We start from the raw sequence: 23,884 nt of genomic DNA, 5'->3' as shown, positions 1-23,884 counted from the left end.
GGATGGCGGGGGTGCTATGGAGGTGTCACACAGGTATTATGGGATGGTGGCGGTGCTATGGAGGTGTCACGCAGGTATTATGGGATGGCGGGGGTGCCGTGGAGGTGCCCTGGAGGCAGCACTGAGGTACCACTGAGGCACCTGGAGGTGTGACGCAGCAGGTGACGTCGCAGCCCAGCCCCGCCCCGCCCCGCGCATGCGCCCCTCAGCGCTCGGCGCTGCACCTTGTGTGCCCGCAGCCCGCGCACGCGCACCCCGCCCCTCCTCCCGCGGCACGCATGCGCCACGCTTCATTCCTCCACGCCTCTCTATGATCTCCCGCCGGCGGCTAGAGCGGCGGGGCGGAGCAGGAAGTGACGCAGCGGGCGGGCGGTGTGGAGGCGGAGGGGCGGCAGGGGGCGAGTGGCGGCCGCAGGTGAGGCGAGGCGGGGCCGGGGTGGCCGGGAGGGGACCGGGGGGGGCCGGGCCTGGCACGGAGCCGCCGGGAGGCGAGGCCGCGGCGCCGGGACCCGCGCGGGGCCGCTCCGGTGGCGGCCGGGGCCTGGGGGTAGCGGCCGGGGGCCGCGGCCTTGTCCTGGGCCTGGTCCCGGGCCTGGTCCCGGGCCTGGTCCCGGCCTCGACCCGGCCTTCCGAGGGCCCCGGCTCGGCCCCTCGCGGCCCGGGCTCTCCACTCCTGCGGCTCGCGCAGCCCCTGTGGCCGCCCCTCGGGCCCGCCGGGTCTCGGCCCGCTGGGGCCCGCGTCCCCGCGGCGCGCTGCGCAGCCCCGTGCGGAGCCAGCGCTGCGAAGGGCTCGACTCTGGGCGCTGCGGGTGGCGTGGTGCGATAACGGGCTGCTCGGGCAGACTGCGTGGGTTGTAAAACCCTCCGGAATCACGGGTGTCGCTAGTAGCCGCTTAAAAGGGACTGGGGGGGATGCACGGGACGTGCTAACAGTAACTCGGAGTATAAAGGTGTTGGGGGGGAGGTTTGGCTTCGCATGCGGGGGTGAACAAAGGAACATCTTCCTGTTTTCCACCTGTGCCCGAGTAAATCATCTGCTGCCCGCGTGGCTCCTTCCCTCTCCAAGAGACCAAGCAGCAGAGTGAGGTGCTCTGAGGCAGTTCCCCTCCTTGGGGTTGGTTTGCAGGCGAACAGAGGGAGCTGTTTGTGTATTTATGAAGGGACGGGCCTTCTTGAACGGGGACCCCCAGAGGTGGTGGTGTGCGCTGAAAGCTTTGCCTCCTTAAAGAGACACAAAAAGCAGGAAAGGGAAGGAGGTTCTAGCCGTGCTGCAGGTTCTTAGGGATGCGTTATGGGTGTTCTGCAAGTACTTCTTATCAGCCGTCACCTGGGAATCCAGGTGGTGTTGTTGTGGCTTAATATAAGTGCACAGAAATGGGAAAGAGAGGAGGCCGGTCCTGAGGAATGTGTGGCTTGGTGACCAGATCTGTGTTTGTTTCTCCTTGGAGCCTCCCTGAAGGCTGGGGGAAGGGAGTTTTTATTGTTCCTGGTGGCATGCACGTGTCCTAGCTCTCCCCAGGTGTTTTTTCTTGTATCTTTCTATTTTCCATGAAGCTCAGGACAGAAAGGGCTTGAAGAGAACCGAAATGTTTCCCGCAGAAGCGTGCTTTAGGTGCTGATCGCCCTGGGTCATGTCCCGCACTCCCTACCCCTGTGCCCCCCATGACTGAGTGAATTCCCAGCGTGTTCCCTCTTCCCGAGGGTGACGGCACGAGAGGCAGATAACGTGCAGGGGCTGTTTTCTCCCGTGAGCCTCTCAGCTCGCCTGTGCTGCTGCGGTGCCAGCGAGGCTGTCACCTTCCCGGAGCTGTGTCTGCAGAGAGAAATCCCCGACCAAACGCCGCGCTTAGCGGCTCCAAGGTGTGCTGATGCAAGCCCAGTCAGGCCTCAAATCTGCGAGGGAATTAACACGGGGCTGAGGCTGTAACAAAACAAGAAGTGCGTCTCCTCGTTTCCTGTGTCTGTGTAGGGCTCGGTGCGGGTGCTGGAAAGCAGCAGGGGTTTGTTTGGCCCTCACAGTGTGACAGCAATGCTAATCCTGGCCCTGGAGAGCATCAGGACTGCTGTGCTGGGCTCCAGCGTTGGTGTCTTACCCCCCGCTGCACCCGTCTGTGCTCCCTAAGGTGTTGGTTTTAATTTGGAGGTGCTGAGGTCAGTGTCCTTGCTGCTAAGTGCTCACGAAAGCTGTTCTGCTCTGCTGTTGGCACACCAAAACTTCACAGAGGGAAGAGAAAATTCGCTGGTTGTAGCTCCAGAGAGAACACGCCCAGGCAAAACTCAGTGCTCTGTTTGGAAGCTGGTAGCCTTGAAATCCGTTACCAAACTACTACTTCAGCTATGCAAACAGCGATAGGGCTTCCAAACGTGCAGGCAGAGCCCTGCGCAGAGGTGTGACGTGTTGCGGTGTGCCGATGTTATTTGCAGCCCACAAAGAAGAGAGGAGCTGACGAAGCCGGAGCCTGGGTGGGAGGCAGCGTGGCGGGCCAGGGGACGCAGCTGGTGCCGAGTCGGGCTGTCGTTGCCTCGTCTTATGGCCGGCCCCGCGTGTCTTTGCAGCAATCGAGTCCCGGAATCATGGCTACGGACTGGCTGGGGAGCATCGTGTCCATCAACTGCGGAGAGAGCCTGGGCGTCTACCAGGGGCGAGTGTCCGCTGTGGACCAGGTCAGCCAGACCATCTCCCTGACCCGGCCCTTCCACAATGGGGTCAAGTGCCTCGTGCCAGAAGTCACCTTCAGGTTAGTGGCGGTATTTCTCCTGCGTTTTTCCAGTCTGGGTGGATATTTTGGGTCATTTTGCCCCAGAAACGTGCTCTTCGCCTGAAGTCTCCCTACTGCTACTGAGCAGCTTGAGATGAGAAGCACCACTGGCGTTTCTCTCGGCTTGTGTGCAGAAGATTGCTCTTTTTTGGTCTCTGCTGTGTTAGGAGTGCTGTGAGGATCCGTGTGAGTGTGTATGGATGTATTTGTGTGTGTGACGTCTGTGTGTTCTGTGTAAGGTTCGCTTCTTGAGTAGTTGAGGGGTTGGCTTGCTATGCTCTGCCCTCAGCAACACGTGTTGGAGTGCGCCAGGGGAAAGCAGAGGGGGATCTCACTTAAAACTGTGGCCAGCACAGTTGAATTACACACAGTGGTTAAATCCAGAGCCATCTCCTTTCTCTCCCTGTGTTCTTTCCTCTGTGCAGACAGGGAAGAATTTGGAAGCAGGGCTCTGGATCAGTTAGCTCCTGCTAACGCTGTGCTCAAAAAAAGAATAAGTAAGAGCCATTTGTCACTGGATGCTTTCCTGTTACCTCTGCAACTTTCTAAGTGCCTGAGTCACCAATTTAAAAAATAAGACCACGTGCTGACTGCAGGGAATCCTGTTTTCCTAGAAAACTCTGATTTTTGAAGAGAGAGTGGGAAGGGTGATTCTTTCAGGGCTCTTGCGACCTTCCAGGCTGTCAGTTTTATATCCCAGCTGGACACAAACTTTGTAAGGTTAAATTGAACACCCCAGCTTCTGGTTCGTGTCTTGCAGTCAGCGCAGATGGAGGAGGTCTCTGTGACCACTTCTTTGTTTCACTTTGGCTCGTGCTCAGTGCTGTGTTGTTTTTTTTTTATCCTCTGTCTTGAGAAACAGCAAGCACGGCCTTGTCTGAGCATGAGTAGCACTAATTTAAGGAGAGTTTTATGTAGGAAAGGATTAAAGTAGTGGTACCCTCCAGGCTGAGGTTAATTATCATAGCCAGGAACTGCTGAATTAACGCAGACTTTCTCAGAGATCTGTGCTGGCTGCTTTCATTGTCTGCTTGACCAATCCCTGCTTCAGCCAGGGACAGAACCTACGCCAAACCCAGGTGCAGTTTAGAATTACTCGAGATATTATTTAAAGTTCATATAATTTCAGGTGAACATTTCAATATCTGGCGTGTAGCCTGTGTTTGAGTATTAACATGCTTTTTTCCCCTTCATTTTATTGACAGTGGCATCCAAAACCACTGGGTAATGTTGCATGACTTTCTTTCAAGGCTGTTATTTTAAAAGTACCCTGAGCACCAAGTTCCTGAATGTTTTTCTATTCTTTCTGGTTCTTAGGGCAGGTGACATTACTGAGCTGAAGATCCTGGAGATCCCAGGCCCAGGGGACAGCAGGCCGTGTGGGGATCTGCAACAAACAGAACTGGGCATCCCGGGGGTCGGCTGCCAGGTGGGGCCCAGCCAGAACGGCACCGGCAAGATGCTAAAGAAACCCATCTCCAGCAGCGCCCCGCAGAACATCCCCAGGAGGACGGACGTGAAGAGCCAGGACATCATCATCTCCCCCCAGCAGCAGTGCTCCAAGAGCTACATGGATCGGCACGTGGAAACCCTGACTCAGTCCAAAGGCTTTCGGCGTAGGCACAATTCCTGTGAGTATGTGTTCTGCGTTCTGCAGCTCTCCTATCGCCCGGGTCGCTGCCGCAACACGTGCCCCAGTTCAGCAAAAACATTTCGGACAGTTCTGGAAACTTGGGTCTGTTTCCTTTTGTGCGTGTGTTGCCACCTGGAGGGCTGAGTTTTACCAGGATAGATCTTCCGAGGGTCTTGCACGTGTCTGAAGTTGTACGGTTAGACGATGTAACCTCTGCCAGAACCTGGAGTGAGCCTTCAGGCAGCGTCATTAAAACGGGCAGCACCTGCCTTACAAGCAGGTGTGTGTACTGCGCAACAAGCCCCTGTACCGCGATCCAAAACGCTTCATTGGGTGAGAGTCATCAGCTGAAGTAGGCTGCTGGGTCTGATCTGTCATTTCTGGCTTGCTTTGGTTGTTTTTATTTTTTATTTTGTTTACAAGAGGTTCTGTTTCTGTGAGCTTGCGGCTGCCTTCCCAAAAGGCCAGCAGGGAACGTTGTACAGAGCTGCTCCGCTGCTGTCCCCGTTGCCATTGCACTGCTGCTAAGAGTTTTTTGGAGGCAGATGCTCCCTACCCTTCCTTGCTGTTGTTTCCAGGTGAAACACCTTTCCTTGCTGGACGCAGAAGTCAGTGCTGTTCAGCTGAATAGCGAGAGCAGGGAGCTTTAATCAGGTGTGCTTAGTGCTTGCCCTGACCAACGTGAAGGAATAGCAGCAAGCAGCTGGTCCCAGTGGAAGCCAGATCCCTGTCTGTCAGCTAAAATTCCAGCACAGGATTGTCTGCTTGGCTTCTGTGGGGTGTTGGCAGTGCTGTGTGCACGGTGCGGGCCTGCAGCGAGCCTGGTTCACAGGCTGGGAGGGCTGCAGCTGAATTCATGGGGCCGTCATTTGCCCGTAAAGGCCGGTGTTCCTTAGGCTCCACGCAGGCATGGTGCTTGCTGTTTGGACAGACACGCTTCTGAAACTAAACTTCAGAGTCTCACAGGTAAGAGGGAACCGTGTACGTGACTTTATTTATTAGGTTCAGGAGCGTTTTGGATCCGGTGTTGGTTGTGTTGTGGGAATTTGACGAGCTTCCCATGGCTAACCTGAACTGAAACTCTTTTCCCTTCTTGAGGGCTGTTGAAAGAAAGCCTCTGAACTTTGAAATGCTGCAGACTGTTCTGTGCGTCTCTTGTGAACGTGGTAGAACAAAGAGGGATGTTCACAAAAACTCTCCTGGTGCTGGCGTTGCTGAGAACTACCGGCCTTTATTTTTAGGGCACGTAAGACAAGATTTGAAAAGAATAACTCCTCCGTGTTCTCCCCCTGCTCTACATCCACGTATAATCCAGTCTCACCCTTCTCTTCCCTCACTGCTGGCATGAGGTTAAGAGGTTGGGCTGAAAAGAACAGGGAACCTGCTACGGGAATCTGGGAGGCGAAAGGGGAAAGATGTACGGGCACAGGGTGGAAAGGAGGCTGTTTGTCACTGGGACTGCAGTTCTGCCGTGTCGCTGCTGTCTTTGCCCATCCCTGTTTCAGTCTGCTGGAGAGCAGCCCCGCTTGAGCGTGCAAAGAGCAGCACGCTGGTGTTTTCTTTGTTGCAGCATTTCTCAGAGAAGTGTGGTTGACGCCTGTTTACGTACAAAGTCAATAATTCTTCAACCATTTCTTTGTCAAAGTGAATTTTCAAATCTAATTAGCGGAGATCTCACCCCGTGCATTATTCTGCTTCATCAGCATCCAAGGTTGCAAAATGTAGAACTGAATAATGCTAGTTCATGAGTTCCTCCTTCCTCTCGTGTTTCCTGGTTGAAAACGGCCCAGTGGCCAGCCTGTTGTTCCTCTAAAAGGAACTGGGAACAACTGATGATGTTGCAAAGCTTTTCTGCTTAAAGCCTGCGCAACCATGACCTATCACAACAGCCCCCTGCGAGTCATTACAAACGGGATTTGCTGTGCTGTGTTGGTTAAAAAACACAAATTAACGCGCTCTAGTGAGGGTGATGTAAAGACAGGATCAGCACGTCTCAGAGCCAAGCATCCGTTATTTTTATTTCTGTCCGTAACTCTCCAGCCGGCCCTCACGCCGTGCCAGGGCTGGCTACGTTTGCTTTTTTTTGCCCTCAGAGCCCCCTGGGCTGCAGTTATTGAACCATCAGTATACATCTAGTGTAGCTCCATGACTTAAATGTTGAAGCATCAGTATATATCAAGCCTGTTTCCATGATTTAATTCTTTCCATTGCCTTTTTTTGTTTTGTCTTGAAAAGAAATAAAAGCAAGGTGAGCAGGGCCAATTAAACGGCGAGATCAAAGGCTGCGCGTTATCTGGAGGAGTTCCTGGGCCTCTGGAAGTCTTCCTCCCCCACCAACAGCTCTCGTTTTCTGAAACAGTTGCAGCTCTTCTGATTCCTGTTAATTTAATCAGTTTACAAGGTTGAACAGCCTTTTGTTTTTAGATTATTTTTAGAAGGACAATTTCTGAAGTTTCTTATTCCCTCCTGTTTTGAAGTGATTGCCGAACAGGGTTGGTAGGAGGGGGAAGGCCAGAAAGGCAGGGGGTAGGGGGGGCAAAGGTACGTTTTGAGGACAAACTCTTCTCAAACTACAATGCCAGCTACCTGGTTATCTGCAGTAACTCCTGCTTTGCTTTCTTCTTGCTGGACAGAGCCCGTGGGCGGATTACCTCGCTTAGCTCTGTTCAGGCAGCACCTGGTAGGTGTGGGGCGAGCAGCGAGCATTTCAAACCACTTCAGCACACCAGCAGCTCGCATCAGTTTTACAGAAGCCCGACAGCAGGTCGGATTTTCTCTTACAGACTTTGTTTGGAACAGGTTGAGCAAGGTACGGACCGTAAATGAGGTGGAAAATTGAACTCTTACTCCCCACAACGTGCGTGGAGAGCAAGGCTAGCAATGCCTCCAGCGGGGAACACAAGAGGTGAACACAAGAGGTAGTGGCTGCAGGAGTCGGGGGAAGGCCGAGCTGAGATGTCAGCCCAACCTGAAGCTGCGTAGTGCCTGGGCTGGAAGCTGACCTCTTGATGCCCTTTAGCGTGCTAAGTCAGGGACAAAGTTCCCCGTTTGGAGCACTTGTGTGACAGAAATCAATAAACAACAAATAGCAGCCCAGGTTACACAACAATGGATTCTGTGCCCTGCTGGCACGGGGCTTGTTCATGCCAGGGCTGGCGGTAAAAGCTCCCGCAGGGATCTCGCGGGAAGGCAGCCAACTTGCTAGAGACTTTACGTTTGCTTGTGTGCTATATATAAAAGTATTTTTTCCAGTGAAAAAAAGCTTGGGAAGTATTGTTTATCTTTAGAGGGAGGCACTCTTCTGCGCAGTGCCAAGCCGCCGGCTCGATGGGGAGCTGTGTGCTGTTCTCCTTAACAAGCCGTGCACAGATCGAGGAGCTGGGCTGGGAGCTCTGGGTTTTGGTAGCCCTGGCAGGCAGTGGATCCTCCTGCTGGTCTTCATCTCTCCTATTCTTTGAGTTTTCCCCCGCTCTGCGGGGTAACGCAGTCTGTCGTGTGGGTCAGCAGGATCACGGGGCTTGCACCCGCTGGATTAGCGAGCGGCCCGGGACAGTGCCAGCACGTCTCGATTTGATGAGGTACGGTCTTGGCTCCCGGTCGTTGTGTCTGCAGGGAGCCCGGGAGCTTTCCAGCCATTGTTCTTCCAGCTTTCCTAGTGCGGCGTTTTATTCTGTCAGCATTCACACGCTGCTCACATCAGCTGCTTCTCCCCTGGGCCCATCGCGTGGCGATGCTGCCGGCCCCACGTTTTGTTTCGCGGGTCAGCTGAGGGGAGAGGGGAGTTGTTTGCAGAAGAACCTGGCAGCGGGTGTAAAACTCTTGTTGGGGAACAGGAACAGAGTTGCCGAAACATTTGAGAGCCGCGCAAGAGGCAGGCTTGTTTTCCCATTGTGCTCAGAGCAGGCTCCAGCTTTTTCATCGGAACTTTGAGTCCCTCGCCTATTGCTTCGCCTGGCAGTCAGGGAAGTGTTTGGAGAACTCGGCCAGTTGTGTCCCTCTGGGATTTTGTTTCTCGTGCCGCTGTTAGCGGCAGCGTCAGCTGTGATCCCTTGGCGTGGTGGTGGCCGCCAGCTCCTGCCCAAGCTGTGTGCAACTTCAGAGTGCTTGGTGTGCCCCCTTTGGTTTGGGAATCCTTTGGGGCTACTGAAAAGCTTTCCCTTTCTCAAAGCTGTACGTGTGAATGACTGCTCACAGCTCCGGGGCTGAAACCCTCCTTCCCAGGAGGCCTCACCCTTTCCCTGTCCCAAGTTGGGTTTAGTTGCTAGCAATCCCTGACTTCTGTCCTTCGGTGGCTTCTTGACAAAAGGTGCGTTACAGCAGTGTGTTCTCACCGGCTGTTCATAACAACTCCCAAGTCCCAAGCAGCTTGAAAATCACTGTCTGAAAATGAGCTGCCTGCTATAAGGAGTAATCATTTCAAATAATTATAAATAGGCTCCAGAAGTAGAGTTCTGACAACGCGTGGTGACGCTGACCGCATGACGCTGCAGCGCTGGCTTCGGTTGCCCCAGCGTGCTCAGAAGAAATGTTTCCTGCTGGCCCTCGTGCTGAGAGCAGCAGCTTTCTGCTACGGCTGGTGGAGTTTGTGACACGGGGAGGCTAGCCTAAACCCTGCAGGCAGGCTGCAGGAAGGTGGTCCCTGGGAAGGGAGTCGGTTTGTTTCTTTACAGGGAAGAAGGACTCCATAAAGCCTTTGGAAGGTTTCGAGGTGGGAAATACTGCCCTCCGGCTTGTCTGCTTTCTCAGTTGTTGCTGGATGCGTGAATTACTGCGATTGGAGGCTGGAGCTGCAGCAGCTTTGGAAGGGAGTGCTTGAGAGTGTTGGGGTCTGCTTTGTTCAGCTCAGGTACTCGAGGCACTCTGCCGACGTTTCAAAGAGCTTCCTTGCTGTGGGGGCTGGGAAAGCTTTCGGGTGAGTCACCTCAACGGCAGAAACAAGTGATGTGCTGCCTAAAATAGGGGGAAAACTAACCAAGAGGGAGAATCCTTCCTGAGACAAAGCTTTCCTGATAGAGAATAAAACCAGTTACGTGTTCCACGCTGCATCATGACTTTCTAGGGATAAGTTAGAGGTGGTGTTAGGGGAGCTCATGGTAAGCTCTGGCAAATTTGTTTTACGGCGTGCCAAAGTCCTCGATAGGAACCTGAGAGTCCCAGGCGAGGCCGCCTTCCAGGAAGGGGTTCCCTGCTCTGGGCTGCAGAGCTTCTGCTGGGTAGGGAAAGTGGAGGGAGCTGCTTTTTATGGCCTCTTCTCTAGAGGGTTCGGGTAATTGTAAGTGTTCTGAGCTAACTGCTGCCATTTAAGTTGTGTAATTGAGCTACTGAATAACTTGGTGGTGGAAAAATGAGTTCTGTTGGTTAACTTGGCCAAAACCAGCACACTGGTCTCGAACAGACCGGTTCCTGCCCTGCTTCTGAAACGGGTGAGTGCTCCTGCAGGAGCTGGGGCGAGGCTCCTCTGCTGTCCAGATGATGTGCTCTTCTGTCGATGGAGCCGAGGGCTTCACACCTGGAAAACGGGGGAAGTGGGAGCTGAGATTTGGTGGGCAGCGTGTGGCTGCTCCGCCTGGCTGGCCCGAGGTTACCAATAAACCTTCCTAGATAGGGAGGGAAAGCAGTCTGCCAAGAGCAAGCTGGACCTGTCCGCGCCTTTGAGGCTAACAGGTAACTTTGTGGGACACCACGAAACCCTTGCATATTGCAGGTCTTTCGGGGTTGATTTCTAAATATCCTCAGATGACTTGAAGTCCTTCCTCTCATTGATTGCCAATAACAGGTAAATCAAACAAACAGAGTTGCTTTTTCAGCCAGAGCCATGTGCAGGGTGATGGACGAGAGGCATGTGTCATCTTGTGACTTGGTGGTCATTTGTCTGTGTGTTAGCAAACAGGTCCTGTCCGCGGGCTCGTTTGTATAAATAACGTTCAGGGATGTAAAAGCTCTCCTAAAACATGAGAAACATTTTAGGGAAGCAAACACTCCTGGAGTGGTAACAGTTACTGGGCAGTGGAGGTGATAACTGTAATCGCTGAAATTGGCCTGAAATATTTTCTAGTGCCTGCAGGTTTAACGAGGGGTGTAACTAACAGGTTAACATCACCTGGTCTTGACTGCGTATGGGTGATCTGTGGAATAAAGTACGAAATAAACAACTAAGGAGGTATGTCAGCCTTGTGACAGCTTTTGGGTTTGTACCACCCCTCAGAATGAGACTTCTTCATGTCAGAGAAATGCGGCTGTCGCAGTCACTGATTGGAAATAACGCCCCTTCAACGTGTGATAGGGTGAATAAATAGAAAAATGCAATGTGGAAAAGGGAAAGGACTTCATCCGGGCTTACAGAAATGCACACCTACTGATGGCAAATGAGAGAGAAATATTTACTTTCAGGGGCTTAAGTTCTCCATCAGTTGGTGGCTTACCTGTTTCGGAAGAAAACACCCACGGTAGCCTCTGAAATTTAGGGAAATTCCAGGACGGTTTTGGGCCACATGCCTGCACAAACACAAGCCCAGTGCAGTGGGAACAGCGTAGTCCTAGGCCAGGGCTTGCTCAATATCGTAGCACTAATATAACACTCTCTTGCATTAAATGAGCAGAAATGTTTATTTTGCTACTGGGGTCGAGCTTGTTTTTCCTGCCCTTGCCAGAGGAAAGTCCCTGAAATCTCTTTCCTGGTGCCTTGTGTTGTGTTTTCTGTCGGCATTACTCACGCTCAGATAAGCTGAAGACGAGGCCTGCAGGTTCTTTGGGAAGCAAGGATCCCTCGAGTCAATAGACACCAAGCACGAGCTTTCCTCTTACAAAACTACCTGAGAAAGCAGGCAAGCAAACATGGCTTTTTCCATTGATGACACTTATTTTTTTCCATTGGTATATTTTCAACTTGCCTTTATTTCTGTTTAGGGTCGTCCAGCAGCCGCCATCCAAACCAGGTGACTCCAAAGAAGAGCGGCCTGAAGAACGGGCAGATGAAGAGCAAAGATGATGAGTGCTTCGGGGATGACATCGACGAAATCCCGGACACGGATTTCGATTTTGAAGGGAACCTGGCCCTTTTCGACAAGGCAGCTGTGTTTGAAGAGATTGAGACTTACGAGCGGAGGAGCGGCACCCGTTCCCGTGGGACCCCAAGCGAGAAGCCGGCTCGCTATCGGCACGACGAGAACATCCTGGAGTCGGAGCCCATAGTCTACAGACGGATTGTCGTACCCCAGAACGCTAACAAAGAGTTCTGCACTGGTATGCCAGATCCCTTACTGATAAGGATGCAAACTCTGCAGCTTTGCTGGGGCACATGTGGTGGATTGTTTTTCCCCCGGGGGTGTCTGTCAGCTTAACGTGGTGCGAGCGGGGGCGTCCTCGTATGTAAGGTCGGATCTGAGCCTTGCATCTCCATACAGCCTTTAGCTGCCGTATTTCTGAGATCAAAAATATTCAGGTAGGGCAACAAGGTAAGTTGTTTGCAGGGAGGGACAAAGCTGGAGGTTGCATTAAAAAGAACAGAAAGCGAAGTGGAACCACTTGAATCTGGGCTTTGATTTCAGTGGCGTGACGAGCATGTGTGGGCTTGATTGCTGGCTTTTGGGAGGGAGGGCTCTTCTTGGGCTTCCAGCAAATGGGAGCGTGTCGTAACTCCTGCTCCTTTGGTAGAAGGCAGGGGACTTCAGGTGGTTCTGGTGCTGCTTGGGCAGCAGTTAGAGACTTCTGCGTGGCTATAAGGAACTTTAAATGTCGTTGATATGAAAAGAAATGGTTCTGGCTCTTCCCGTCCGTATTTCCAACCACTTGTGTACAAATAGCTTTTTATGGGGGTTTTGGTTCCCCCTTGCCTCTTCTTCCTGTGCGTCGTTGTTGTGTGTAAGAACCAGAGCCTACAAGCCTGATGCATGCAGAAGGGTTTATGCATGAGGGGTTGATATTAGGAATCTTTTTAGATACGTACATGTGCCATGAGGTAGCACAGATTTACTTCATGCTGCTCTTATATATGTTCCCTGTAACTTGAGTCTAGGTGTGGCACCCTGTCTGCAGTTTGCATCCTTTTTAGCACTTGCAAAATGTAGGAGTAAAGGAAGTTCAGCATCCCAGGAACGTTTCTTTTCCACATCAGAATAAAATCAAATTTCAGGTCTTCTTGTAGAGAGAAACTAAACTACTGCACCCTGGTGGTCTGCCCGCTGGGCACGAGGGTAACCAGGTCCTTGGTCTGTCATTCCTTCTGCTGTCGTTCCTTCTCCTCAAACTCCAGCGGGGTGTGAAGCGCTTGATGGAAGGAAGCTGATTGACTTACAGTGACTGGCTGCTGTTCCGTTAAGATGTCAGTTTTTACTGGTTCTGCTATACAGTGGCATCTTGGTTTTCCATTTGTGTCCTCTGTTTCCCTGTTGATCTGTTCTGACCCAGGTAAAAATGTCCTGGGTCAGTTCGAACTCATCCTACTCGATGTTCTGATTCCAGCAGCTACTTAAGGACAAGTGAAAGACCAGAGGATGCATGTGGTGAGACCTCCCCTGAGCGCTCTCTTTGACGATTTTAAGACTTCCTGAAGCAGAAGTGGTATTTTAGTATGAAGAGCTTTTGATGACTTTTTTCTTCTGCTTAATTTAACCTATTCCCCTTGAAGCCTGTGCAAGCTCTCAGTGTTGCCTCAGCATCCTGCAGCACGAAGCTCCCTCAGTGACTGCGTACTGCGTGAATAAGTACTTCTTCCTTTGGGTGTGAGCTTTTCTTGGTGGTAAACTTGCTCCTTGTCAATTCATCTCCCAGCTGGCCTGTTCCAGAGGAGGCAGGGCCTCCGTGTGGGTCTGAAACAAAAGCTACCCGAGCGTTAGCTGCCAGTTTGAGAGGTACGGCTAATGCAGTGTTCGAGAAGTAGGGTTCCTGGAGGAGAAGTGTTGTGCAACAACCAGTAAGCACCAGGACCTAATTCAGGGGGTGGAAATGAAATTGTTGGCTAAACTGCGTTGTCCTTTCCTAGGGAAGCTCCGTTTGCAGCGTACTGAGGGGAGCAGCCCGCTGAAAGGGCTGCTGTTGGCTTGTTTGGCTCTTGGCAAGTCTGCCCAGGGAGGTGGCAAACCCCTCTCCTCTGTAGCTGCGGGGTCTCGCTGGCCTCATTGGCTCCTGGGGGGTGCTGAGGCTCCCAGGTGGGATTCTGGATTTGGTTGGAGGAAAAGCCATCGTGTTGCCAACTGCTGTTCCCTGCCGCCCGTGCCCAGCAGGGCACGCTCCCAGTCCTGCGAGTGATGCTAGAAAGGTCCCACCGCAGCGTATCTCGGTGTTGTTCCCACAGAGGGCGACTTCCTTTGTGTCAGCGGAGGAAGTTTACCTCTGCTTCGGAAATGCTAACAGCCGTCAGGCAAAAGCTCTTGTTAACAGCTGTAACTTGCCTGCTGCTGCCAGCCTTCGGCCAAGCGCCTTTTGTAGCCAGGACAGAGGGATAGTGTGCTTGGGCAGTGATGGGCTGTCACTTGAAAACCCCAGATCTCTTTGTTGAGCAGCTGGCAGGAGGATGCTGAGCTACAGGCAGGCTGCCTCTCTCAGCAGCTCAGAGAGCAGCAGCTGCTGAAATTAGCTGAGAGTGCCAACAGCCCTGACTGCCGTTATTTTGGATGTATCTGTCACAGGATTTCTTCTTATTATTCTGAATTCTCTTTGCGGAGTTGTTTTTAGACTCCTACAGGGATCTCTGGAAAACAAAACAAAACCAAAGCCACGTTTCCTAGCTATAGGGGAAATAAGTACTTTATATTTCTTCCCTAGGCCAGTCTTGAAGATGAGTGTCTTAAAAGAGCTCCAGCCGACAGACTAATCGTTCTGTCTGCTGTAATCCCACAGAGTGATGCTGCGTGGTGACTGACAGCGAGCTAATACCCAGCTCTCGTCACCGTGGGAGAGGAGAAAGGTCTGTGGGATCCTCGCATGCTCTTTTATGCCGTGTTTCCATGGAGAAATAACCAGAACCGTGCGGCAGGAAAACCAGTGAAGTGCTGGTGCCCGTCCTCCAAAAGCCTGAGCTGCAGGGCTCCCAGTCTGCGTGGTGGCTGCTGGCTGAAAGGAGCCGAGCCGTGTGGGATGTAAGCAAAGCTTGACAGGCACTTGAGTCCCTCAAGATGCTTTTCTGAGAGCTAATTTTGTGGTGCCAGGCAGTCAAGTGCGCGTGCTAGCATGTGTTCGGAAGTAGAACAGTAAGTCACTAGGCCTTCTGAGGCTTTTGGCTCCAATTCAGCACTGAAGGTTGGATGAAAGCGGCTTGGGTTTGTGTTTCCTTGGGTCCCTTTGTGATTCTTCTTTCTTAACCTCACAAAGGTTGACACGGTTAGCCCTGACAGCCTGCGGCTCAGTTGTCCTCAGCGAACAAGAGCTTGGGAAGGGTAGTTTTTCTTCCCTCCTTCGGTTGCTGTCTGGTTACAGTATCTGTTGCTGAAATGATTCTGGGAATGCTGAGGGCTGCTTGGTCCTTCAGTGGATCCTCTCCTTGCATGTGCCATCCTCTGGGGCTTGAAACTTCTGTCTGGCCGGGACAAAACATGATCAAATGGAGTCTGAATACGGAGCAGGAGGCCGGCTTTCCTTGCTGCTGCCGGCTTTCCTGGCGAGGAAAGGATGAGTTGTGCAGGGAGAAGGGCAGGAAGGGGCATGGGGGCGCTGATGTGGATTCCTCATTCAGCGCACCCCCGACCTCACCAGCGTGCTGGAGGCTACCTCGGTGTTCCCACGGTGCGGAACGCTCCGGGGTTTGCCCGGTTGACTCAAGAAAGTGATGCTGGGATGGACAGAAAGAGGGGAAACAGTGCTGGGTGTCTGCCCGGAGGTCTGGAGCCACGGGGCAAGGATTATGGTGGAGAGAGTGAGAATGAAGATGGGGATCTGCTCCGAATGTAAATGACAGCTGGAAGCTGAGGGCTTGGCAGTTCTCTGGTCGTGACCGACTCGTGCCCGTTCCTGGGGGCTCCACGTCTGACTTGCTCCCCCGGTGTTTCACTGCTCTGTTCTCTCTGGGGCTGGGGCCTGTTGATCTGTCTCTGTTTACCATTATGCTGCGTTGAAAAGGGGAAGTGCAACTGTTTAACAAAAGTCTGCCTCCCTGGCAAGGCCAGCTGCTGATGCTTTATGAGGTGTGAGCTGTCTCTTCTGCTCCTGGAGCTGTCTAGCTAGAGAGCTGAAATGTGGGCTGTCAGGGGCCTCGGTGTCCTGCTGCCTACCAGCAGTGACACTGGCTGTGTTCAGACACAGCGCTTTGGGGTCAGGTGTTCCAGCAGTAGCCACAAAGCCCGCATTGTGGATGTGTTGGAGCTCAGAGGAGTTCCTGGCAGGATGGAGTATCTCTGTTCACCATCAGTGACCCTAAAATCTCAGGCATATCGGGCTCTCCAAACTTTCCTTTTGCACTTAGTCTCTTCTTCTTGTCTCTTAACTTTGTGTAATCACTGCTCGCACATGCCACGTGCGTACTGTGGGTTCCAGCTCGCGGTGATTAAACGGAATCAAAATCTCCCTTGCCTCCCATCAGACTGGGCTGAACCCCTTACACCCCACAAGACCTTCCTGCTTTCGCCCAGGTGCACGCAGTGGGCTTGTGCCCGAAGCCTGGCGTTGCGAGCAGTGGATGTTGCTGAAACAGCACCTTCAGGGGCATGCTGGGATGAGTAGAGGATGGCCGTGTGCCAGGTGGATGAGGTGTTCCTTTCTTTCCCTGCAGTGCTGGTGAGGCTTTGTCCAAAGCAGGTTTTCTTCCAGATAATGCTGGTGGTGCGGAATGTGAGCTGTCTCCATCGCAGTGCCTCTTCTGGAAAGTCAGCGGGATTTGTTTCCAGCTCAGCTGCGAGAGAAACGTGAGCTATCAGTTTGTCAAGTTACAGCTCAAATATCAGGCCAAGAGTTGATATTTGTTTCTCTGTGCTTTCCCTAACCACGCTTCAAGCCTGTCCTTCAAGAAACTCCTTTTCCACACAGGAGATGGAGGAAGAAAATGCGTGTGTCGGGGCAGACTGGTGCAGCAGGGCCGGGCTCCGGAGCTGAGGCTGGTGCTGTCCTGGGTGGTGACAGAGGCAGCGTGGCTTTTCTTGTGCCACGTCCTGTTCTCTTAGCTTTTGGCTCTGCAGGCTGTGGCTGACAGACTGCGTCTCGTGAATGTGGGTAGTGTTTTGGGATCTCTGAGTAGGGTGCAGGTGAGGTTAACTTCATCCGACCGCGGGACAAAACAGAGCAGTTGTGGGGCAAGGCTGCTGCTCAGCCCAAGTGGATCGTGCGGTGATGCTGGGAGAGGTTACGTTGGGATGGCAGCCAAAGCTTCCACAGAGCTTGTCTTAATTAAAGGTAATGAATATTAAAAAAAATCAGTCTAGCCCTTCAGGTTGTGGGGGAAACGATGCCCGTTTGGAGTAACGTGTGGGGCAAGTACCTGTGTTTTCCCACGTCCACAGGCAGTTGGCTCCAGCCTCGCAGCCAGCATGGGGCAGCGAACAAGGCAGGACATCCCGTCTGCCCCTGCGGGCTGTACCCACCTCGTGTCACCGCCGCTTAGTCCTGCGGGCACGGGGGTGCTTTTCCTGCAGCCGGTGTGCGTGTAGCGTGGCGTGGGGGAGCTTGAGGAGGTGACTTGTTCGTGCTCAGGGCAGAGCGTGCCCCGTAAGCCGAGTGCACTTGGTGTTTAATCAGGCCTCAGCAATACCCTGCGTGTCACAAAACTGTTTAGTCTTTATCTTTTTTTCCAGGCAGCTGTAAAATACATTTATTTAATATTAAAAGGCCTGGGCTAATTTATTTTATTACGTTCATTACCAAACAATAAAGATGCGCTGTCCAACCCAAACATAATTAAAGCTGGCAGGAGTTCAGTTCTGTTGCAGCCGTGTTATTGTTTGCGGGTTTACACGTCGCCTCCGTGATTGCTTTCTGCCGAGTTTGTTTAACTCCCTCGGCCCGGTTCTGATAAGCCAGTCTGACTGGTCGGCCCTTGCGTGAGTGCAGAGAAGGGAAGTTCTCTTGGCATCGGAGCCTGCTCCTCAGAGGGAGCAATTAGGACAAAGTGTAGCACAGGCTAAATGCTCAATACGAGTCCGTCCCGTGCCAGTAAGCCCCTTGGCATTAACCCACTGGGCACCGGGTTTCCTCCAGCTGGTGGGAGCTGTGAAACCTCGTGGTGCCAGGGCAGGGATTCAGGGAAAGGTGCGAGTGGCTGGAGAGGAGGAGCTGGTGGTGGTCGCGCCGCACCAGGTAGGGGAGGACCAAAAGCTGGCTCCTCCGCCTCCTCGTGCAAAGTTTGAGCAGGGAATTGGAAGGCTCCCCTCTGGGGGGTCCCTCCCCTCGTGTCAGCGGAGGATGTGCCTCGCCAAACTCCCGGGCGACACCCTGGCCTCGGGTGGCTCGTTCCAAGCCCTCCCTCTGGCTTGACAAACACGGCCTGGGGAAGGAGCAAAAATGTGAATGGGAACGAGCCCGAGCTGAGCCTTGCGTGACTCCGGAGGCTAAGAGGGTGTGTGAACGGCGGGCAGGTGCGTGACTGCTGCGACAGGCTTAGGATTATTAGTGGCTTATGACTCCAAACGTTCGGCGGCTGCTATCAGGAGCCCGAAATGACTTTGATAATGCGCATGCTTGCATGTGTGCTGCGTGTAATAAAAGATTATTAGCAGAGGTAGCTTAATCGGCTGTTAGCATGCGAGGTCAAGTGTTTGAACACGTTTGGTCCCTCCGTGGCTGCGGGGCCCTCGGCTGGTGAGCTCAGAGACGAAAGCCGGAGGGATTCAGCGGAGCAGCGAGGCTGGATCTACTGTTATCTCGCAGGAATACCTGCGACGTGGCTGCCACGTGCTCCAAAAACCTCAGGATGCACAGAACCTGCCGTTGCCGCGGCAGCTCGGCTTAGTGCTTTGTGACCAGCACCCCGAGGAAACGTGGCAGTACAAATGAGAATCCTTTGCAATTAAAAATGCCTTTCTCATTTGAATGTGGCAGTGGCTTGTTACCACTGGTTCTCGTGCTCTTTTTCTGCACAGGAGCCTGAGTAGCTGTTAGGTTTCCTCTCAGCGGATGTGCGTGCTGTGGCTGTTTGCCTTTGAACTCGTATCACTGCAGAGCGTTTTCACTGGGCCTTTATTATTGCCGTGACTCTGCTCAGCTCTTCTCTGAAATGTGAGCGAGGAAGTCTTGCAAAGAATTTCCAGCCAAGCGAGGCTGAAACAGCTTTCTGCCTTCGCTTCTGCAAACAGCCAGCACTGTAACGCAGTCCAGGGCACCAAAAATGCCAGTAAGGCCCCGGTCAGGGCTGATTTTATAGGGTGATGCTCTGATGCTCTGCCGTTTGCCTGAGCTGCAGCAGAAGTCTGAGTCCTGAACCCTTTTCCACCCGTTGTGCCCGTCCCCCTGCACCTTTCCTGCCTGTCCCGAGGAGCAGGAGCTACCAGCCTGTTACCCAGTAAATCCAGAGCCCTCGCCCAGCTGGCCGCTGCTGGGGTTGCTTGTTTGGCTCAGAGCAGTGCTCGTGAGTGACCTGGGCAGACAGAGCCACGGGGTTGGCTTGCTGGCAGCTGTGTGCTCCTCCTGCACGTGGAGGAGCTGAGCTGCACGTCTCCCGAGCTGGGAGGCAGTCGAGGGCCTCCGGACCTTGCGGGAGGACGTGTAAGGGGAAGAACAGCCTGTATTTCTGATCCCACACAGGGGTTGGCTGTCAGACACGGCGTGAAACAGCTTGGATATCAACTGCTTTGGGGAAAAGTTGGATTAAAGAGGTGGTATCTGTGGCTGAAGGTATTCAGGGATGTCTTGCTGGCTGCAGCAGCAATTTTCTCACCTGACACTTAGCTTTCACACTCTTTTCTCCATATAACTGAAAATAGTACTCAAGGTTCCTTGTCCTCTGCTGCTGAGCACGCCACCAAGCAGGTGCTATGGCTCCCCTCTGAGCAGGCTGCTTTCTCGGGGCAGGGAGTCCTCTGTGTTTATTTCCAGGTGAGTTTACTGCAGGGTTGATTTGTGAAGCTGATGCCAGGCTGGCCTGCTTGGAGAAGGAGCGTGTAAAGAACTGGCCAGAGGAGTTGCTCCAGTTTGTTTTTTACCTGCTGGTTCCCGAGGACTTTTGGCTGTGGAATTGAGCAGGAGCGATTGTATCCTTCTGCAGGTGCTGTTCTCAGTGCTTGACAAACCCTCTGTTGTCTGTCTGTCTCCTGAGCCGTGTGCTGGAGCATCTCCTGGCTCGCAGACCCGGCTGTCAAGTGTCTGAGAAGCGTTTTCCCTAGCCCCCGTCCTTCCAGCTGCGTCGCTCCCCTGCTGTATCGTGATTTCGTGCCCGCAGCCAGCCGCTGGGATATGGCACAGCCCCCGTGGTGGGGACAGTGCCTGGGGGATGATTGTTCTCCTGTGGTGTGTGTGTTAGGGGCAGGGAGCTGCTGAGGGGGATCGAGGAAGCAGCTGGTTGCTGTAACACATCTGAGCGGCGTTGGTGGGAGTGTCTGGTTTGCGGTGTCTGTGACCAAGGGGAGGCTGCTTCTGCCGCTGACCTTGCAGGAGATAACCGCGTCTGCTCTCAGTCCTCTCATGGCTCCTGGCTGAGCAAGGGAAGCATGATCTGAACCGGAGACCTGCAGAGTCCCTTCCCGAGTGCCCGGGGATGAGCTGGGCTTTGGGGAAGCAGCTGGTGGTGTATCCCGGGGGGTAACGGTCAGCTCCATCTGCAGCCACAAGGTGGGATTCGTGGGGAGGTCTCAGGAGGAGCCTGGATTGCTGAAGCCTTTTCCAAGTGCTGTCACATAAAATCGTACCAGACTGCACCATCCTGGAAACCATCTCTGATCATGTCTTTGTCTTCTTTCCTCCCCTCTCTGAATCCTAGACTCCGGGCTGGTGGTTCCGAGCGTGTCGTACGAGCTGCACAAAAAGCTGCTCTCGGTGGCCGAGAAGCACGGGCTGACTCTGGAGCGCAGGCTGGAGATGACGGGCGTGTGCGCAAGTCAGATGGCGCTCAGCCTCCTCGGGGGACCCAACAGGTAAAGCTCTTCCCTCAAGCTCCCCGGGGATTTGCCCTCTCTAAGCTGAGCTCGCTTCTGTTACCTTGCTCCTCCAAGTGGGGGCAATGTAAAAGAGGCTGAGAGGTTACTTGGGAGGTGAATGTGATGCGGCTGCCACCCGTCCCTTGTGCTGGCCCTGCAGCTGGAGGCAGCTGTCTCCTGGCTGCTTCCTTGAAAGAAGAACCTCACCCAGATGCCGTGCAGACCTGTCGTACCTCACGCATCAGCTCGTTTCCCAGGGATCACGCAAACAAGTGTGAGGCTCAGGCTCCTGAAACGGGAGGAAGCCTTGCAGTAGGTTTCTGTGTTCTCCTTCCCCTTTTTTTTCCATATTCAGCCTCTCTAGGAAGGGACTGGTTGATCTTACCGTCTTGGATGGGTGACTTATGAAGTAAGGGCTTCCCTTTGTCCTGGAAATAGAAGTCTCTTGGGCCACAGATGAAGCAGAGCTGATGTTTTTTCTCTCCATTTAATGAGCATTTTTTCAGGGAACTTAGCTTTGCACCATTGTAACCCAAGGCTGATGAAACAATTTCAGAATTTCAGTGAGCTGGCCCTTTTTTGCAAGTATCTGAACTTTTCCTTTGTTTAATGGCATCAACAAAACAAAAGTGAGAACGAGCCGTTCAGCTCTTCACAGTGCTGAGTTGGCTTTTAGGCATCTGTGAATATCCTGCCCTTTTGGAGTGCTGGTTTGGTGGCAGGTTTGGAGTGCGTTTGCTGAGTAATGTGCTGACCCTGAAAGAGGTCTGTTCTGTGCCTGCACGGCCAGATCTGTTGGTGCGGGCAGGCACTCGCACGCGTATTCTTGTGCTGTTGGTAGATGCTCCGAATGACTTGTTCTTAAAACAGAAGGTAGGCCCAACAGTCTATCTCCTCGTCATGCAGCAGCACGTTCCTTGCAGCCCAGGACACAGCTGTTGGGTGTAGAGCAGTTAGGGGTGACCTGCCAGGCAGCGCTGACCCTCTCAGTTGAAAAGTCTTGTGCAGAACTGCCCCGGCCCTCGTGCTGGCTTTGCAGCGCTCCCTGTTCTCTGCACTGCATCACACTGCTGCAGGTCTTACGTCCTTCACAATCCGGGGGACAGAAGGGGGAAAAGAAGCCTCCTAAAAGTGCAAATGCACCACACTGAAGCTTGCCATGTGACTGGTGACAACACATTGTCAAAGCGGGGAACTGACGATGACGAGCCAGGCGAGGCTGGGACGGATCTCTGCTGCGGGTGCCGAGAGGTCTCGGAGGGAACCTGCGAGCAGAACAGCTCTCTGGTGTCAGCACTACAAAAGGATGTGGGTTCCTTTTTCTTCGGAGGCAACGGAAGGCTCGTAAAGCACCTGTTGATTTGCATCTTGCAGGACGAAAGTAGGAGATCCTTGGGTTTGCTAACGTTTCCCTTCGGTCTCCCCTCAGGCTGAACCCGAAGAACGTGCACCAGCGGCCCACGGTGGCCCTGCTGTGCGGCCCCCACGTCAAGGGGGCGCAGGGCATCAGCTGCGGGCGGCACCTCTCCAATCACGACGTCCACGTCATCCTCTTCCTGCCCAACTTCGTCAAGATGCTGGAGTCCATCACCAACGAGCTGAGCCTCTTCAGCAAGACGCAGGGCCAGCAGGTCTCCAGTGTCAAAGGTAAGTGAGGGGCAGCGCTGCTCCAGCCCGGCGCCGCCTGCCCGAGCCAGCGGCACCATCTAGCGGCCCCGCGGGGCAGCGGAGGCTCAAGAGGTCCCACCGGGGAGCGGTTGTGCTGATGCAGATGTTTCCGGTCTGAACGAACACAGGAGCTGCTGTATGGGTCTGAGTCAGACCAGCCATCCTCCTAGGATAAGGCTCGCCTTGTTCAGCGTGTCGAAGCTGCAAGTCAGTGAGCATCCAGCTGCTGTTTCACGCCGAGCACATGTCCTCGCTGAGCTGTGAGGGTGCTGGTTTGGAATACACCACACAATAAGGCAGCGCTCTGCCTTCTGTGAGCCGGCTGGCTTCTGGTTGGCACTCCACCAGCGTTATTTTCAGACCTAGCTCTTTCTAAATTATTTTCGAATGTAGCTCTTTCAAACTTTGGGGGAGAAACAGAGCTGGGAGTTAGGGCACTGCACGATGCTCTGTGCCGCAGCAGGGTGGGGGCTGTGCGGGGCTGCTGGAGCCGTGCTCCCGTTACAATAGGAGAGCAGTCCTCGCACCGACTGCTTCGTGAAGAGGGAATGCAGGGGAGTGCAGCGAGACCAACAGATCCCGGTGGGGCAGGGTAACACCTGCAGCTTCCACGTTGCCATTCCGTAGCAAAGCTAATCAACGTGCTCCTGAACAATACACGCTTCTTTCCAAGTGTGCAGGCTAGAAAATGTGTTTTTTTTAGCAGAGAAATCTTCCCCTGCTTCCCTAGGCTGCCTGGGCTGCAGAAGCCAGCTCAGCGGTGCCATCTGGGGCAGGTCTGCTGCACTGCTGGCCACTCGGTGGGGTTTTGTTTCGGTATCTGAAAGGCTGCGGATGTTCTCCAGCAAGTTCAAGAGCTTTTAAATACTGGTGTCAGTGTATCCTGCAGAAGGACAGCAACAACGGCCCGTGAGGCCAGACTGCACGCAGCAAGCCTGTGGGTGCTGGAGGCAAAAAGGAGAAGTCGAGGAGGAAAAGGGAAGGAAAAGGAAAGGAAAGAGGAAAAAAAGGAGGGAAAGCACCGAGCCTTAGATCGTGTTTTCAGGCCGGTCCTCGGTGCTCACGGTGCTTGTATTTCTTTCAGATCTCCCAGATACCCCTGTTGACCTAGTGATCAACTGCCTGGATTGTCACGAAAATGCCTTTCTGAGAGATCAGCCTTGGTACAAAGCGGTTGTGGACTGGGCCAACCAGAACCGGGCACCGGTCCTCAGCATAGACCCTCCGATAAACGAAATGGAGCAGGGCATCGATGCCAAGTGGTCGCTGGCCTTGGGCCTGCCCCTGCCGCTGGGCGAGAGGGCAGGGCGCGTGTACCTCTGTGACATTGGCATTCCCCAGAAGGTCTTTCAGGAGGTGGGAATAAACTACCACTCGCCCTTCGGCTGCAAATTTGTCATCCCCCTGCACTCCACTTAGAGCCCATCCAGCCACACGGATCTGAAGGGAGAGAAGAGAGAAGGATGTCTGTCAAATAAGCTGTCTGGTGGATCCTGACTAGTAAACTCGTGACGCCTTAAGGATGTGAAGTTCTGGAGAGTTTCCTTCCAGAAGAAAAGTTGTGTGTTTAAAAAAAAAAAAATAGTCAAAGTGAAAGAAAAAAAAAGAAGGAAGCAAACGTTCCTGCGAAGCTGTCTTCATTCTCTTGTGCCACTGTGTGAAGGAACACGCAGGAAGGTGGTGCCTGTCCCTGGCCAAGGCAGCCGATGCTGCCCAGGCCTGGCCAGGGGGCTGTTGGAGGGGCTGATTGAGAGGGTCCGCTACAAGCAGCGGGTGGGTTGGAGGCCTGAGACTTATTTCCCAGTCCTTCTGGGTGGAGAGACCCAGCAAGGTGG

At 53.5% G+C, this 23,884-nt stretch overlaps 1 protein-coding gene across 1 annotated transcript; it reads left to right on the top strand.

Annotated features, from left to right (window-relative positions):
- The first annotated feature begins 394 nt into the window (after positions 1 to 394).
- Positions 395 to 23,662, top strand: EDC3 (enhancer of mRNA decapping 3). The gene is made up of 7 exons (XM_035336105.1): positions 395 to 415; positions 2,557 to 2,738; positions 4,077 to 4,390; positions 11,299 to 11,634; positions 20,225 to 20,378; positions 21,811 to 22,028; positions 23,134 to 23,662. Exons 2-7 carry the CDS (start codon positions 2,575 to 2,577, stop codon positions 23,466 to 23,468), a joined length of 1,521 nt encoding a protein of 506 aa, XP_035191996.1. The 5' UTR covers positions 395 to 415; positions 2,557 to 2,574; the 3' UTR covers positions 23,469 to 23,662.
- The last annotated feature ends 222 nt before the right edge of the window (positions 23,663 to 23,884 follow it).

Source organism: Oxyura jamaicensis, chromosome 10 (genome assembly GCF_011077185.1).
Source record: "Oxyura jamaicensis isolate SHBP4307 breed ruddy duck chromosome 10, BPBGC_Ojam_1.0, whole genome shotgun sequence".
Lineage (NCBI taxonomy): Eukaryota > Metazoa > Chordata > Aves > Anseriformes > Anatidae > Oxyura > Oxyura jamaicensis.
Note: the sequence above shows the minus strand (reverse complement) of the source record. Positions and strands in the feature narration are given on the sequence as shown.

Bases quoted from the DNA above. Each gene is read 5' to 3' on its own strand.
- EDC3 (XM_035336105.1), top strand. From the start codon at position 2,575: ATGGCTACGGACTGGCTGGGGAGCATCGTGTCCATCAACTGCGGAGAG. The intron at 11,635-20,224 runs GTATGCCAGATC...TCTGAATCCTAG, and splicing joins TAACAAAGAGTTCTGCACTG to ACTCCGGGCTGGTGGTTCCG. The intron at 20,379-21,810 runs GTAAAGCTCTTC...GTCTCCCCTCAG, and splicing joins CTCCTCGGGGGACCCAACAG to GCTGAACCCGAAGAACGTGC.